Source organism: Heliangelus exortis, chromosome 13 (assembly GCF_036169615.1).
Source record: "Heliangelus exortis chromosome 13, bHelExo1.hap1, whole genome shotgun sequence".
Classification (NCBI taxonomy): Eukaryota; Metazoa; Chordata; class Aves; order Apodiformes; family Trochilidae; genus Heliangelus; species Heliangelus exortis.
The window spans coordinates 17,410,096-17,427,474 of record NC_092434.1 but is presented as its reverse complement, the minus strand read 5'-3'; the positions used below and the strand labels follow the sequence as shown (position 1 = coordinate 17,427,474).

At 50.8% G+C, this 17,379-nt stretch overlaps 1 protein-coding gene across 1 annotated transcript in view; it reads left to right on the top strand.

Moving 5' to 3' along the window:
• Positions 1-17,379, top strand: part of HYDIN (HYDIN axonemal central pair apparatus protein) — a 164,802-nt gene that overhangs the window by 80,133 nt on the left and 67,290 nt on the right. The window contains exons 20-24 of the mRNA XM_071757067.1: positions 6,443-6,681; positions 8,973-9,228; positions 11,233-11,376; positions 13,298-13,441; positions 14,972-15,285. Of these exons, the coding sequence (XP_071613168.1) occupies positions 6,443-6,681; positions 8,973-9,228; positions 11,233-11,376; positions 13,298-13,441; positions 14,972-15,285 (1,097 nt within the window). The remainder of the gene's footprint in view (positions 1-6,442; positions 6,682-8,972; positions 9,229-11,232; positions 11,377-13,297; positions 13,442-14,971; positions 15,286-17,379) is intronic.

Here is a 17,379-nt window from a genome sequence, read left to right as displayed (position 1 = left end):
TGGTTGGGTTTTTTTGCCTAGCTGGTGGGTGACTTGGGCACCCTGCCTCCCCTTGTGCCCCTTAATCCCAGCCTTTTCCAATGGTTTCCTGCTTGGAGGTGGCTGCAGGATGGGGAGCTGTGATTTCCCTGGCTCCTCTCCTCTGACTGTTTGCAGCCAGGTTTGCAGCTCAGGGTCCCCCACTTAAAAAGAAAGAGCTGTTGATGGGAAGGCTCCTAGGGGTGCTGGATCAGGTGTGTTCCAGCACACTGAGCCAACTGATGGAAATTAAATTCAGGGGCAGCAACAGGGCAAGTAAAAGGCTTTGCTCAGAGCAGGAAAGGAAAGTGCTGTGATGCAGATGGCCCTGCTGCCACCTTGGTGTTGGTGCAAATGGCTGTTCCTGCCAAGTCAGGCTTTCTTCTTGCTCTACAGAGAGGAAAAGAGCATTTTCTGAGCAATCTGAGATGCATTTTTTTTTCTGGGTGCCCTCAGTGTGGGATAGTGACTGAAGGACTTACCTGCAGTACCCCCTGTGAACAGCATCTCTGTACCCCTCTCTTCTCTCCATGGGATGAGCTGAGTCTGCTCCATGAGTTGCACTGAGCAGAAAGAAATAAAACCCCTCCAAAGCTGTGCCTGGAGGTTTGAGGAGACTGTCTGTGTGTGCCAGGGTATCTGCAGGTGTGTGACCCACAGTACCAGGGTGCCCCATGCTCCTCTACTCAGTCCTGTGTCCCTGAGATGTCCTTTTCCCTGCCAGGTGGCTCTGGGATCCACCAAGAGGAGACTTTGCCTTTTCCATGGGTAGAAAAGACTGGAGGAATACAGCAAGGTTGAAGCAGCTTTTGCAGATTAACTGAGGGCTGGTGTGACCTGTTGCTGTTTTCTCCTCCTTGCTGCCTCTGTCCTCTTTTCCTGTTCCCCTAAGTGTCTGATTTTTTCCCTTATTGACAAGTGCAAAGGAGTTGTATTGATTGATGGGAGTGTTTGCTCTCCCTGCAAAAGGCAGAGAGGAAAAAGCATCTTTTCTCATTTCCCTCTTGTTCTTACCACTGTCTTCTCAGAGAGCTTTTATTCAGCTTTAAGAATGATGTCTCTTGGCACCAGGGAGGACAGCTGCATTATCCCACTGATGTGACCAAGCAAGGAAAGCCAGGCCTAGGCTGCAATTTTTGTTAATGTCACAGCTTTCTTCTGCCTGTCTGCCCACCACACCTCCTTGCTCCTGCAGGGAGGCAAACACTGCTTCTCCTGTGCCTCAGAATGAGGGAGGAGAAAGAAAACAGGTCCTGGGATTTCCTTTTCTGAAAAGTCTTTAATTTAGGGACCTCATTCCTCTGATCTGATCCTTGCCCTCCCTAACCCAGAGCTCCAAGTGGAACCACTGCCCAGCAGCTGTGTTGTCTCCATCAGGAGAGTTGCCTGGGGAGCAGATCCCTGTCCCAGTTGCTGTCACATTCATCTGGAACTGACAATTTTGTTCATTAATGGAAAGAAAAGCTGTAATTTTTTTATTTCCTCAACTGGGATTCACTGGAGAAAAGTCAGGTGGCTCCCAGGCAGCACAGGAAGGTTCTTGGTCACCTCTGGTGTGAGCAAGGGGAGCTCCCAACATGCAGCTCCCAGCCCTCTGCTTCCTTTTCTCCTCATCACTGCAGGATTTGTTTCATTTCCTGAATTTCATTGCTTGGTGCCTCAAGCTCTTGATCACATTCCCTTTATGAAAGAAAACAGCAAAAGAGGAGGAAGGACATAAAACCTGTGGTGATGAAGGGCTGGGTGCTACTTTGGTGCTTGTGTTCCTTGCTCTGGCTGATGGGTGGTGTTGGTCCTGGGAGGCTGCAGGGAGAGCAGGCTCCAAGGACTGGGTTGGCATCATTCACTGAAAATCAGAGCAGACCTGAATTGGCAAGAGAGTGTTTTTTTAAACCTATTGTACAGTTTGGGTTGTTTTGTTTTTGTTTTTTTTTTCTCCCCCAAGCACCTGAATAATTAGTCAGCCTGTCAGTGTTTGCTTGTAGGGAGACACAGGCAGGCAGAGCTGTGTCCTTCAAATGATACCTGCAGTGCTCTGGAGAAATAAGTCTTAAATCAACTTTCCAGGGTATGGACAGCACTGGCCTTGTGTATTTGGTCTCTTTCAAGGTAAGCAGAGCTTTTGAAGATAAGTTACAGAGGTTTAACTCTTTACAGAGCCATTCCACTACAGCTTCATGATGCTCCAGAAGCTCTTTAGACTTAAACCACTGGTTTGGAGGTTTTTCCACCTGATTTTCACCCAGTTTGGTCTTGCCAGAGGTGAAGGACTCATGAAGTGTAGCTGGCTACCTGGGACTTCATGGCATTGTCATGACCAGGAACCTCTGGGCTTGTGCTGGCCACCAGTTGTGCCAAAACCTGAGGCAGGCAGAAGGCTGTGTCCCTCCCAGGGCTGTTCAGCCTCAGAGTATGTGGCTCTTCAAAAATGGAGCAGAGGTTTGGAGGAGACTTTAGGAAAGGTGCCTAAAACCTGGCCACAAGAAGAGTGTTTTTTTCTCACATCAGGTACCTTACCAGAGCCCCTTCAAAGTTCCAATAGAAAAAAATTATTATTATGCTTTTTGTGTTGCTCTGCACCTGTTGGCCAACTCAAGTGGAGATGTGTAGAAGCCTTCAAGGCATTTGTGCTCCTGCAAACAAGAATGACTCAGCTGAGTGCTTTTCCCAAAGGAAAAGCAGGAGTTTGGTTATTCAGGGTTGTGCTTGGCAGCAGCAGGTAAAGCCCTGCCCAGGGAGGGAGGGAAGCCCAAGGTGCAGGGACAGCAGGGGGGATCTGAGGGGGGTGACAAATGGAGAAGAACTCTTATGTCACCTGGAAGTCACCTCTTGGCTGCACAAAGTGTGACAAATCAGTCTCTGTTGGTGGTGGAAACGATTGCCACACTTAAATTTTTATATTTTTACCAACTTTAAAGGCTCTGCCTTTTGTTTTCATGAAATATCCTTTGGATGGGGCAGAGCCTAAGCCAAGATGGTCCCCATGGCTTTGCCAAGGAGGGGCTGGGGCCAGGTGGAGGCACCTCAGGTGGGGTTCCAGGTGCTTTTGGGCTCTTTGTGCAGACAAAGATTTGCTTTGAAATGAAGAATGCAGACTCCCCCACCTTGGGACAGCCAAAAGCCCTGGGCCAAAGCCCTGTGCCCAGCTGGTGTAGGATGGTTGGGTTTATTTTCCCTTCCTTTGCAACCTCCATGAGGAGCTATGGGTCTGCCTGGTCGGGTTGGGGGTGCTCTCTGCCTGGAGATGGAGTTCCTGAAGAGGTACAGTTGCATTTTGACTCTTGAGTTCTCCTTCCTCTTTTCCTCCTGCATGGCCAGAATCCCTTTTAGCTTCAAGTACCTTCAAGAGACCTGAGTGTGGTGGCTCCTTGGTCATCCCTTAGGGCACTCTGCCACCTCTCTCTCAGATACACACTGCTGGGCTCCATTAAAACCAGATTTTGGCAGCTTTTCTTCACAATAGAAATCTCTCCTGGGAGAAGCTAATCATAGCAGCATTGAACTTCTGGATTCAACTGACTGATCCCTGCCCTTGCCCAGCACTCCAGGACTCTGATGTCCAATAGTGCAAATTCCTACAGGGACAAAAATAACCACAGGCTTTGTCTCTCTGGTGCCTTCAGCCAGTTTTTGAGAGCATCCAGGGATAAGCAGGTAGCAGGGATGTTGTAAGAAGTTAGATCTTGGTCTCTAAAGGGATGGCATTTTTTTAGCATGGCTTTCAGAGGTTTCTTGTCTCTGGGACACCCCTGGATGGACGGGGGCCTGAGCTGACTTGGGAAACCTGAGGGAATCTGGGCAGGCAGAGCCTCTGGGTCCTGGCAGGTCTCCTGTTTGGGGGTGCCCTGTGCTGGCCCTGGCACCCACACCAAAGGCAAGCTGAAGGGATGAGGACAGGAGGCAGAGGACACTGCTCCAAAGTGGGCTGTGGCATGGGATGAGTCTGTGCTGGGTCACCCTGGGAAATTCCAAGCCTGGCTCCATAGAGCCAACCTCTCATTATTCCTCAGTAATAATTTCTTGGGTACAATTTGCTGCCCTGCTGGTTGCCAGGCTTTGATAAATGAGCTTTGTCAGGTAGCAGACTTGCAGCTTCACCTCTGGAGCAGAGCTATCAGGGCTCCTTTTCAAGTGAGCTGCCCTGTGTCAGCACAAATCAGAGGAGAAGTGGGGTGTTCATGTCAGTGGAAAACCTCACCCCCCCTCTGCCTTGGCACCCTGGTGTGGGCTGGGTTGCCTGTGGCTGGTGGGTGCCTCTGAGGCTACTGAGGCAGCAGAAAAGGGTTGGTGGGATCTTCTGTGACCAAGTGAGCTCTGTCTTCTGTCTGCCTGCCTGGGGAAGTCTGCATCTCTGGCCTTTGAGATGAAAATGGATTTGATGCTGGATTTGTGATGGTTTCAGTGGCAGTCATCTCTCTGGGTAAGCTGGGGACAGGTTTTGCCTTGTTTGCCATCTTCCATCCCAGCTGGACACCCCGAGTCCAGTCTGGTTTTCAAGCATTGCTTCTCCTCTGCAGCCAAGGAGGGTCTGGAGGGAGGTGCAGAAATCAAAATGGTAATTATCCAGGCCTCAAAGGGAATATTACCTAACAGAGCATGAGATCCCAAACCAGAAGAGTGGAGAGGAGCTTGCAGGCAGTAATGAATGAGGAAGATGTAGGAGTGAATAAAGCTCAGTGTGGTCCTCTTGGAGAAGCAGAGCCTCCCTCTTACCTTCTGCCATCCCATCTCCATCTTGCTTCTTTTAAGATTTTGCCTTGCAGCTCTGGAGGAAAAATTAAATGTAGCTGATTTAACTCATCTGGAATAATTTTGATGCCTTTGGCATCCTCCCTCTCAACAGACCTGCCCTGCTTTCCAGACAGAGCACAGCCTCAGGAGGTCCTGTACCTGTGGCTCCTACAGGGACCCTGAGCCCTCAGTGAGTTATTGCTTCCCTGGCCTCCAGCTAGACTTCTCCTCATTGGTAGCAGAGGTTGTTTTGGAGGATTTCTTTTAAAAGATTTCCATAACTTTGAAGTGCTCCTTGGTTTTCTGGTGCTCTTCTCCTGTGGGCTGCTTGGCCTCCTGCTGGAGCTCAGAGCTGCCAGTGGGGTGGATGGAAACTTGAGCTGACCAAGCAGTGGATCATGTCAGGCCTCCAAGCACATCATTGCTTCCTCTTCAAACAAAAAAACCCCCAAAACAAACCCAAACAAGTTTTTCTTGTACAGTATCACAGTGTTTTGGATGAACTGTGCCTGTGGTCCCTACCCCATCCCTGAGCTGGGGGGCAAGTGCCACCAACACCATGACAGCCACATCAGAGCCATAAATCTCTTGCATCCCAGTTCATCCCATACTGGCCAGGGAGCACTCTGGGCATTTGTCCTCTGTGGCTCCTGTGAATGGAGTTACAGGAGGGCTGGAGGTCCAGCACCTCCACTGCCCCATCTGCAGAGGGAAGAACCCAGAAGAAGAGAGTGCTTGTGAAACCTGGGCCATGTCTGGCACTTTTCTTTTTGTTTATTACTACTGCCCAGCTATAGAACTCTTATTTTGCAAAGCTGAGGGGCCTGGGGCACCTTGCTGCAGCTGAGGATTGGTAGGAACAGAGGCAGAGAATCATAGAATGGTTTAGGGTAAAAGAGACCTTAAAGACAATCTCATTCCAACCTCCCACCAGCCCAGGTTGCTCCAAGCCCCATCCAACCTGGACTTGGACACTGCCAGGGATGGGGCAGCCACAGCTTCCATGGGCAACCTGGGCCATGGGCTCAGCACCCTCAAATTCAAGAATTTCTTCCTAACATCTCACCTAAATCTCCCTCTTCCAGTATAAAACCTTTACCCCTTGTCCTGTCCCTCGAGGCCCTTGTCCCAAATCCCTCCCCAGCTTTCCTGCAGCCCCTTCAGGTACTGGAAGGTGCTCTGAGGTCTCCCTGGAGTTGAACAACCCCAACTCTGCCATTCAGGGCCTGTTGAGAAGCACTGCTTAACTCTTGAGAAAAAAGGCTTTGGGGTTTTGACCCCAGAGTTATTTTTGGGGTTCAGAGCAGTGTCACACTGGGAGCTGAGCACTCCTGGCTTCCTCTGGCCTTGAGCCGCAAACCCAAGCACCACTGAGGTGGATCCAGGAGAAGTAAAGCACCTTCCCAACTCCAAAGGAGAGACTGGAGGGGGAACAACCTTCTCCTGAGGTTGAGAATTCCCTTGGGTTGGGCAAAACTGGGTTAATGAAGTGAGTCTGTTAAAGGGAGGGTAAAATACAGGTTTGTGTAAGCTCCTGCAGAGTTGCTGTTACCAGACACAATAGCACAGATGTAGGGATATTAAGCCTTCATGGTTTTTACCCTGATATTTTTAGTTCCTCCTTTTCCTGCAGCCCAGAGGAGGGCAGGGGCCCTGGTTTCTGTCCTCAGTTTCTCTCTGCCTTCTCTTGCAGGCTGACAAATGCTCACGCTGGAGGATTGAACCCAATAAAGGAGTGATCCCCCCTGAGACTGAGGTGGCTGTGGCTGTCATTGCCAACTTGGATGACACTGAGAAATTCCAGGATGAGGTGAACCTCTTCATAGAGGACAGCCATCCCTCTGCCATCCCTGTCAGGGCTGTTGGCATTGGCACCACGATTGTCACTGACAAACCCTTTGCTCCAGAGCTTAACTTGGGACCCCACTTCAGGTAGGACATCTCTCAGCTCCCACTCCTCCTGGGGGCTCAGCAAGGAGAACTTTTTCCTGCTCCTTCCAGCTGGTTCTCCTTCTGGACTCAAGGTCCTGGCTCCATTTCACTGAAGCCACAGGAATTGCTGCAGAAACATTTTAATAGCCATTGAAAAGTCATTAGACACCCTCAGGAGCCACTAAAATGGACACCAGTTGCTAAATTGTGACTGAATTACCCTTAGTTATAATACATTTGTTTCCTCACTGTATAAAATAAAGATTTGGAGGAAAGCAGCAGCTCCAGGAAGCCTCCAGCTGGAAAATGCTGCATCACAAGTATCAACATTTTTCCCTCTGCAATGAGGTTGCTTGCTTTTCCACTCACTGTGGAGTATAAACCTTGGTGGTAGCTTGTTAGCAACTCCTCAGCTAAACCAATGGTGCTGGTTTATTTCCCCCTCTGCCTGGGAGTCCTGAAGAAGCAGCAGGAGCTCTCTTTGCTGTGACAAATCCCTCAGTCAGTCTTTCCTGGTTCCCCATCCAGGCTGCTCCTTTCCTGGCATCTCCTCCTGCTTTCCTGGCCACTGCTCCATCAGCTCGTGGGGAGCAGGGGTGGCTGTGGGACCAGCTCTGGAGAGGAGAGCTGGGAGGAGTCCACTGGGTTTGAGTGGGAGGAACTGAGAGGGGTAATGAAAAGGGGGTAGCTTGAAAGAGGGGATTCACTGATCTGAAGGCAAGGGTCTGAAACCTTGCAAACAGGCCACAAATAAACCTTTCCCAAGTGCTGTCAGCCTTGTGTTGGAGAGCTCTTGGGAGGAGAAGTCTTCTTGAGGTGCCTCTTCCTTTCCCTGGTTGCAGAGAGTTCCCATACTGCTCCAATACCTATTTTGTGGGGTAGAAAGAGCAGGTAGGTTTTGGGGGGGTTAAATATGCACTCACAGCCATTCACCTAAGCATGGACATGGCAGGGGGGTTGGTGCTTGTCCAGCATGTCTTGTGCAGCCAGAAATTGGCTACACAAAGCAGGGGACAGTGGCAGTGGGGTTTGTGTCCCCTGCCCCCCTTCACCACTGCTGTCAGCTGCCAAGGGAGCTGAGGTGGGACCCAGGTAACATCTTGGATGAGTTGGGCTTTCCCAGAACCACAGATTCTGCCTCTACCCAGAGCTGCTCCAAACTTTCCTCTGCTCCTATATCCATGATAACCCATTTCATGCTGACCTGAGACACCTTGGCTTTCAGCAGTCTGTTCCAAGGAGCACTTTGCTCTTTACTGTCCCTGTGTGTGTGCATCCAGCTCCCTGTGGCAGGTGTGCATTTTGGAAGCCACAGATTCTTTGTTTTTCAAAAAGAGAGAGACTGCTCCAGGTATAAGTAACTCCCTGGGCATGCTCAGGTTTATTTATGGAGGGTCAAATAATTACTCCAGACTAGGCAGCAGTTAGTGTTTCTTGACATGAGGGAATCAAATGCCACTGAATCTTCATTCTGTGCTATTTCTTGGTCTGGTTCTTCAGCTCTTGTTGTCACTCCCTTCACTCAGCAGCTGGATCTGCTCTTGTTGCTGGGTTTGTACCAGGGAAACTTCTGTTGTTCCTGTGGTCTCACAGTGCATTCACCTTCCCAAGACCCAAAACCAGCTGTGGGTGATGTGTTGGGGGGGGATCCCAAGACAGATTGGAGCAACCTGGGCTGGTGGGAGGTGTCCCTGCCCATGCAGGGGGTTGGGACTGGATGAGCTTTAAGGTCCCTTCCAACCCAAACCAGTCTGGGATTGTGTGATCCAAGATCCCATTCTCAGGGATGGGAGTGCCAAGGGAATCATGTGGGTGTCAGGGCAGGGATCCTGCAAGTGGGGCCCAATTCCCATATATCCACTCTGCAGCTCCACAGTGGTATCTTTGGGGGAAGCCTCTGAGGCAGCAGCTCCCGGGGAGGAGGGGGAATGACAGCAACCCCCCTGTCCTGGCAACAAGGACAATCCAACAGAGCATCCAATGCAGAGACCTGCAGGGAGCACCTGGGAAAAAATGCTCCCCAGTGTTAAGTACCAAAGGCTGGTGATGCTCTGTCTGGGCATCTGTAACTGAGATGTTCCTCCTGCAGCTTTTCCTTGGGCTCTGCAAACAGCCCCAGCTGCTGGGTAGTGACAAACTCAGGGACAACCAAGGTCTGGCTCCTGCTGAAGCTCTGGGCCAGGTCACTGCTCAGTCTGCAGCTCAGCGATGCCGTCGAGGCACTGCAGTGGGGTGAGCCCTGGGAAATGGCAGCTCCTGGGACATTTTCCTTATCTCTGCTTCTCTTCCAGCCTGGATCCCTGCTGCTACCACTTGAAGATAACAAACCAAGGCAGACAGACCCATAGGCTCTATTGGACCACCGAGGGCTTTGGCCCCTTCCACCGGCACAGCCGTCTCCCCGCCATCAGTCACCCCAAGGGCAGAGGTTTCCCCCAGCACCCCCAACCTCCCTCCCCTGTGTTTAAGCTTCACCCCCGGATGATGGAGCTGAGGCCAGGCAAGACCATGGAGATGATGCTGGAAGGTTCCTGCAGCACTCCCCAGGTGAGATTCCCCACCGGGGCTGAGCTTTTCTCATGGGATCATCCCTGCTGGGACTCTTCTGCAGCTGTGTGACATTTCCCTGAGAAAATGAGCTTTAAGGCCACAGGTTGCCATGGCAGCAGTAGTTGCTTTCCTTGCTGGCTACCATCAGTTGCTAAGGCTTTTTTTTTTTGTCTCTATAGCTACCATCAAGCCAAGCTGCAGCTACCAAAAGAGGGGCTGAAATAAGCTCTACTGGTTTAGGGGCAGACAGCAGGTTAAGAGGTGTCATGTGCTGAGGAGGAAAAGGGCAGAGAAAATAAGTAAGACTTAGCCAAGGAGCACAGGCAGAAAGCAAATAAACCCCAAACCAAGTAATATATGAGGGAAGTGGTTTGTAAACCAAAACAGCTGGGGTGGGAGGGAGTGTCTGGGAGCTGTGTTTTTTCTCCTCCTTAGACAACTCTGGGCAAAGGACTCCTCTAGCACTGAGTTCTGGAGGGGAAAAACTAAAAGAGTGTGGCAGCTCTAATGATCAGTGTGACATTCTCCACATGGAAAACTCTTCCCAGGGATCATTAGAAATTGACAACCTGATTTTGTCTGGATTTCCATAACAGACACCAAGGGCTGCCAGGTCTTACAGATCCTTTAGACAGCAGCTCAGGAAGGTGGAATTAGGCAAGATTACTGGGTATTATTTCCCCCAGCCCCTTCTTTCCAGGGAAATCCAAATAAGCAGAGATAACCTTAGCAGCTTAGAGTTTCTTTGGGGCTAAAGTATGTGTTTGCTTTTTTTACCTTAATTTATTTATTGGCTTTTTATCTCCTCTGCTGTGCTGGCTCTTGGTGCCAGTCCCCCAGCACAGTGCTGCCCAGGGGCTGCTGCTTTCCACAGGGATCTTTCCCTGGTTCCAGGGTTGCTGTCAAGGTTTACAGCTGGGCTGGCAATTAAATAACTGAGAGATGCTCTTTGTCAGCCCTGCTCCCTTCCCAGAGGGAAAGGAGAGAGAATAAGGGAGAGAAGCTGTGGGGTTGGAAGCTGAAGTACCCAACTTTAATGGAACAATAATGAGGAATAAAAAAAGTAATGAAATCTATAGAAAACCAATGTGGTGCTGCTCAGGTCCCAGACTGGGCTCCTCGAGTCAGTGGGAGGTGGGTGCAGGGACAAAGAGGTCAGGATCAAAAGCAGAGGAAGAGGTGGTGCCCTCTTCCCAGGATGCTGCCCCTGGAGGAAGAGAGCTTGAGGCTCGTGGTCCCTCACCTTGATCCTGAGGATGACTTGGGATCCACAACAGGGAATGATGGAATCACAGAGCAGTTGCTGGTGGTTTTACAGCCAGCTCTAGGGGGTCACAGCACATCCCAGGACTGAGTGATCCTCTCTTAACCTGAAGGCAGGCTGCCTGCCTGGGTTTTTCCATGCATCCATTCCACTAAGCTTCCAAGGGGGTTTGGTGGCATTGGCTCTTCTGTCCCCCCTTTCCCTTGATATACTGATAGGTTTTTTTTTCATCATTTCCCACAGCTTTCTCTAAGCATTATGTTTAGCTATGGGGCACATCAAAAAGCTGATCATGTGGGACAGTAATTATTGTCATTGTAGACAGCCCATAACTCACAAGTGCCTTTGGTATTGCAGACATTTTTTGGAGGCATTGTGTTGGAGATATTTTTTTATGCTGAGGGATGGTGAAACTCTGGCTCAGGTCACCCAGAGAGGTGCCCTGGGTCAGATTGGGCAGGGCTCTGAGCAATGTCCTTTGGTTGAAGATGTCCCTCCCTGTAGGGGAGCTGGATGAGATGACCTTAAAATGCCCCCTTTCCACTCAAACCTCACCAAAAGTCTATAAAAAGGGAGAGGTCTATAAAAAGGAGGAGAGCAATGTCACAGCAGTCATAGCTGCTGGTGAGGAAGGGCCAAGAGCCCAGAGTTTTTATCCAGGCTGGCAAAACCCTTGATGCCCACAGTGTTGGGGGAGGAGCTGCAGTGTGTTTCCTGGGTCTGCCTCTTGCCTGCAGGTGGTGAAGGAGAGGCTGCTGTGCCATGCCACGGTGGGGAACAGGGCAGGGAAGATCCCCATCATGCACGTGGATGTCACCTGTGAGTTTGTGGCTCCTGTCCTGCAGGTGTCCTCCAGGGAAATCACTTTCCGGGTGGAGAAGGTAAAGTCTCTGGGATGCAAGGTGACATTTCATGGGGATTTCATGCAAGCCCCTGAGGTGTCTGTGTGTGTGCTTGTGTTCAGGGCAATCAGCTTCTCCAAGTCCATGGGGCAGGGCCATTAACACCAAGATCATTATTTCCTTTCTCTGGGGCTGGAGACAGTCACCAGCTCTGTTCTGACATTCTTTATGTGGAGACAGAATTGAGCTGCTGATTCTGCTTTTTTGCTTTTTTTTGGGGAACAGGCTGCCCAGGGAAGCTGTGGCTGCCCCATCCCTGGCAGTGTCCAAGTCCAGGCTGGATGGGGCTTGGAGCAACCTGGGCTGGTGGGAGGTGTCCCTGCCCATGCAGGGGGTTGGGACTGGGTGAGCTTTAAGGTCCCTTCCAACCCAAACCAGTCTGGGATTGTGTGATCCAAAAGCACAGGGGGAGAGGTGTGGGGCCAAGGCAGCCCCAGTGTGGGTTTGGCACCTCCTGTGCCCAAGGAGCAGTGCCAGACCCCCTCCTGGCCCTGCCTGAGGCTCTGTGTGAGGTGAGCAGAGGATGTTTCAGAGCTGGGACTGTTTAACTTCACCTGAGTAAAACTGAGATTCCAGAGGTTCCCCTGGGGCTGGGCCTCATGGGCAGTTCTAGAGAAACACCAGTTTCTGGTCTCAGGATAAAGGGAGGTTTTGGGGGAACCTCCAAGGCATGGTGATGTCTGAATGCTGATCCTGGAGGGAAGCTGAGAAAAGGAGGAAAAACCCCTCATCTCTTGTGTGTCTTGGCCCCCTCCTTGGTCCTGTCCTCCCCTTCTGGTATGGATTCTTGCTCTGCTTTTTCCCAAGCATCTCCCTCTTCAAAGGACCCACAGATTCCTTCAGATGCAGAAGTGAGGATGCCAACACCAACCAGGTGCCTTTGGTCTCTGACTCCTGCATCAGCTTTCCCTCCCTGGCAAGGTGGCTGAAAAAGAGGAGAGATTTCATTATTTAGTCCCTGTGTTTTCAGGTCTCTCCTCCAGTTCCCAGGCTCCCAGAGAAGCATCAAATCCTGTAACCAGGCAGCTCAGGTTTAAGGAGGAGCTTTTCAGCTCTGATACCACAGACTCTGATTTATCAAATGCTGCTGCTGGATCTCAGGACACCCAAACACTGTCTGGCTTATAGAAGCCATGCAGGAAACCTGGAGCAAAGCATAAAGAGCAAGAAATAGCTTAGGCTGAGCTCAGTTTTTTAGCTTTGAGACCACAGACACCTTTGCTGTTGTAGCAGAGGAAGCAGGAGACACACTGGAACTGGGCTGTTCCAGCTGGGTCTGTGTGTAAATGCTCAGAGCTGCCTCTGGGCTACTGCAGGCCCTCTGCTGCTGGCCAAATCCTGCTTGCTTTTCTCCTTTATAGAATTGTAGAGTCATTAAAGTTGGAAGAAACCTCTAAGATCATCAAGTCCAACCATCAACCCAACCCCAACTACATCCTGAAGTGCCACTTTTTGCAAACACCTCCAGGGATGGTGACTCCCCCACTGCCCTGGACAGGAAAGAAATATTTCCCATCATACAGTTAGTGAGGCTCCTAGAAGAAATATGGTTCTAAGAAGTTACTGTATAGAGGTGAAAAATATGGAATTCTGCCCAAGAAAGGATGCAGAGCTAGGGACAAATGGTCTGGGTTCACTTTCTGGTTTTGATCTCATCCATGCAGCTGCCTCTTCTCAGGGTCCTGCTCCCTCACCTGGACACCAGGCTGTTTCCTCAGGGGATGCTGTGCTTTCTAAACATGAAAAGCACCTGATGTACCCTTTAGGAAGATAGAAACCAATTAAAAGAGTTAATAAAGATGTGTGCACTTCTAGGTCTGGAAAACATTAAATGCATTGGAAGGGGGTGGAGGTCCGTGGTCACTTCAGGTTGGTTTTTTCTTGTCTCCTCTTTGTGTAGCAACCCAGTGATGTCCTGACTCTTCAGTACAAGCCTTTTTCTTTAAAAAACATCTCCTCCCTGCCACTCAGTGTTGTCCTGGCCTTAGAGCAGCCCTTCTTCATCTGCAGTGTGGACCAGCAGCCCCTGCCTGCAGCTCTCCAGGTGAGCAGCCATGGCAGGGGGGTGGTGGTTGAAGGGGGTGAAATGTGGTGCTGGGTTTCTGCCTGGGGGTCCTCTAGGAGAGAAGTTTGTTCCTCAGGGTCAGCAGTAGACTGGCCTGAACTAACTGGGGTTTGAAACAAGGTGCTGAAGGAAAGGAAATGTCATCTGAGTTGGGGAGATATGTGCTGGCTTTAAGACAGGAGAGGGGAGCAGGCAACAGAGTCTGGGCCAAGTGTCGGGTCCTGCACTTTGGCCACAACAACCCCACGGGGAGCTCCAGGCTGGGCACAGAGTGGCAGAAAGGGAGCTGGGAGTCTGGATTGCCAGGAAGCTGAAGAGGAGGCAGCAGTGTGCCCAGGTGGCCAAGAAGGCCAATGGCATCCTGGGCTGGCTCAGGAACAGCGTGGCCAGCAGGTCCAGGGAAGGGATTCTGCCCCTGTGCTCAGCCCTGGGGAGGCCACAGCTTGAGTCCTGTGTCCAGTTCTGGGCCCCTCAGCTCAGGAAGGAGCTTGAGGTGCTGGAGCAGGTCCAGAGAAGAGCAAGGAGGCTGGGAAGGGATCCAGCACAAGTCCTGTGAGGAAGGGCTGAGGGAGCTGGGGGTGTTGAGGCTGGAGAAGAGGAGGCTCAGGGGAGACCTCATCACTCTCTCCAACTCCCTGAAAGGAGGTTGGAGCCAGGGGGGGGTTGGGCTCTTTTCCCAGGCAACTCTCAGCAAGACAAGAGGGCACAAGAGGTCTCAAGTTGTGCCAGGGGAGGTTTAGGTTGGACATGAGAAAGAATTTCTTGCTGGAGAGGGTGATCAGCCATTGGAATGGGCTGCCCAGGGAAGGGGTGGATTCTCCATCCCTGGAGATATTTCAAAAGAGCCTGGATGTGGCACTCAGTGCCATGGGCTGGGAACCACGGGGGGAGTGGATCAAGGGTTGGACTTGATGAGCTCTGAGGTCCCTTCCAACCCAGCCAATTCCATGATTCTGTGATTCTATGGGCAAGCCATGCACTAAAGGTGAGTTAGAGAAATCATCCCAGCTCTCCACCATCCCTCCTCAGATAACTGAGGGTGCTTCCTGACAGGGCAGCTCTGCTTCCAGGAGGGCTGAGGATGCTCATCCAGCCTCTGCCTGGCCCCTGTTGCTGGTGGGAGATGTTGGAGATGGTGGTGATGAAGGTCTGGCCACCCCTTCTGAGAGGTGAGGCTGCAGTGCTGGGAGGATCAAGGTGTTTAAAAGAGTCAGGGCAAAGGGCCCTGGTGTGCCAGAGTGCTCTCTATTTAACACGGAGCTTTTGTGACTCTAGAAATCAGGACAACAGTATTTATTTCCTCCTTGGATGGATGCAGAGGGCAGCAGGAGCAGCCTGAGGTGGTTTCAGACAAGGGTGCTGTGGTGCTTGCAGTCAGGTGCAGCCTCTGAAAAAAAAATGCTGAGCTCAGAAGCCTCCACTGGAGTTGCACGTTGAGCATCTCCAGGTTTCATGCTGCACCTCGGGGCTTCATCAGCCTGGTGGTCAATGTTCTTCATCTCCTTGCAGCCCATGAAGCTGGAGATAGGGGAGGAACTTCAGCTCTCCATCAGATTCAACCCTGCTTATGAAGAAGACTTGAATATCAGGGTGGTAGAGAAGGCTCTGAGGATCCAGTTTCTTGAGCACCCTCATGAGGAGGAGGTCACTGTTCGGGGAGAAGTCTACTTCCCAAATCTCCATTTCCAGACCATGGCCCTGGATTTTGGCTGCATCCTGAATGACACTGAAGAGGAGAGGAGCATGGAGATAACCAACTGCAGCCCCCTGCTTGTCCAGTACCACTGGTCCTTCCTGACAGCCAGGCCTGGGAGCCAAATGAGGTATCTGCACCTTTGCCCTCTCCTTGAATCTCTTCTCCTTCCTGCTGTCTCTTTTGTGCTTTGCAAAGACCAAAGCTGCTTTCCTGGGATCTCATGGATTGCTTTCAGCTTTCCCTTGGGGAAATAACACCTACCAGCTCTGCTCAGGCTCAGCTGTTCAGGGAACAGGTGATCTCCATCCCCGTGGCACTGGGAAGGAGAACACATTCTCCATCCAAGCTGGGGCTGGAAGATGCCACCAGCACTTTTTACAAAGCTTGGAGTGCTGCTTGATTTCTGGAGCTCCCAGTCTGTGCCTGGGTTCTGGGACAGGCAATGGGAGGTGATGGGACCTCTTTCCCTCCCCTCCCAACCTTGGGTGTCCCCATTTCACACTGAGACCCTACACAGGCACTGCCACCAGAGCCCTGTGCTGCTGTCCCAGCCTCTTGCTGCTTTGCTGTAGCCCCCATACTGGTTTCTCTGGGAAGGAAAGTGGGTGTGGAAAGTTGCTTCCTCAGATCTCCATGGCCTGGGGCAAACAGCACCTTGGGCAAGTGAGTTTTGAAGCTGTCAAAATGTGCAGCACATTCCCAAACCAGCTCTTTAGTGGTTTACAGCAAAAGAGCAGACTCTGCTGCAGCACCAGGTCCAGCTCTAAGTGTTGGTGGGAGCAGATTTCTGGGGAGCAGGGCCACCCAGTGCTGGCCTGTACATTCCAAGCCCAAGAAGAATCCTGCTGGAGAACACTTTGGGTCACATCTGTGGCCACTGTGGTCACTCTACATTGCCCAGAAGCCCAGTCTGGGCAGTTCTAATGACAGCAGCAAATGGTTTTTCCACAATGCCCCAGGAAACTGAGCAAAGTTCAGCCTTGGGCATTGAAGTGCTGCTGTTACAAATCACCCAGCTCATCAATAAATGGTTTTGCTTAGGGCATTGGGTTCTGGCTGAGAGCAGATGACCTTCTGGGAACTGGAAGGGAGCTGTGAGGAGCAGATCTGGGCACTGCTGGGACTTACCAAGTGACACCAAATCTTGAGGGAGGCCCCTGATGCACAGAACCCTCCCTAGCAGCCCCAAAAATGCAAAAGGAGGTGGAAGGAGGAGGGCTGGGAAGGAGGAGCAGGGCTGTGTGCTCTGCTGGAAGGCCTCTGTCATCTCCTGCTAAATGAGATGAGGGTTTAATTGCATGCCAAAGGGGAAACCTAATTTTCAGAGTAGAACAATGCCCATATTTTATAATAAGGGGGAAACAAGCACATTACAGTCAAGCCTGTGTGGACTCAATTTCCTCTGGGGCCACTTGTTGGCCACTTGCTTGTTTATCTTTACTGCTGTTGGTTTGGTTTGTTGGTTGGTTTTTTGTTTTATTTATTTATTTCATAAGAACCAATTGAAAGGTTTGGAAATGTGTGTTCTGAATCAGTTCTCAGCATTTTCATTTCCCTGCCTCCACCTCAATTGGCTCTGCTGGACAGATCCTGCCAGCCCCAGCCACTGCTCAGCTCTGCTGAGTTGGGTGCACTGGAGGGTCCTGAGCAGCTGGCAGGAGATGTGAGCTCCAAAGGGCTCAGCATCCCCCCCTTGCTGGCTCATTAGCACTGTGGACATAAGGACAGCTTCTTGGTCTGCTCTGCATGTTAATTAAACAGTAATGTGCTCTCTCTGGGTCCATCAGCAGACACTCAGTGGCAGAGCTGGAAATGAAGATGGTCTCTGAGCTATTAACACCTCAAATTGATCATTAAGAGCCCAGCAGAAGGGCAGCATGTCAGATATTATTTCTGGCCCACATTAAGCACTGTTGGTATTCTAAATTATCAGATCAAGCTAACTCAGTCTGACATCAAGGGAATCAAGCATCAGGTCTCATGAAGGTGAGATCAATAGAATTTAACCATCTGAACACCCAGCCTTGCTGGAATCCATCTTCAGAAACTCCCAGCATCAATCAGACACACATTTGTTTTGGCCAGGAAAGAAAAATGTTCTTTCTCTGCCTGGATCAAGGCTCTATGTGCTTAGATTTTTTTTCTTTTTTTTTTTTTTTCCTAATTTGTCAACCAATTTTTTTCCTCCTTACCCATTTTTGGTGCTGCAAGTTTGAGCAGA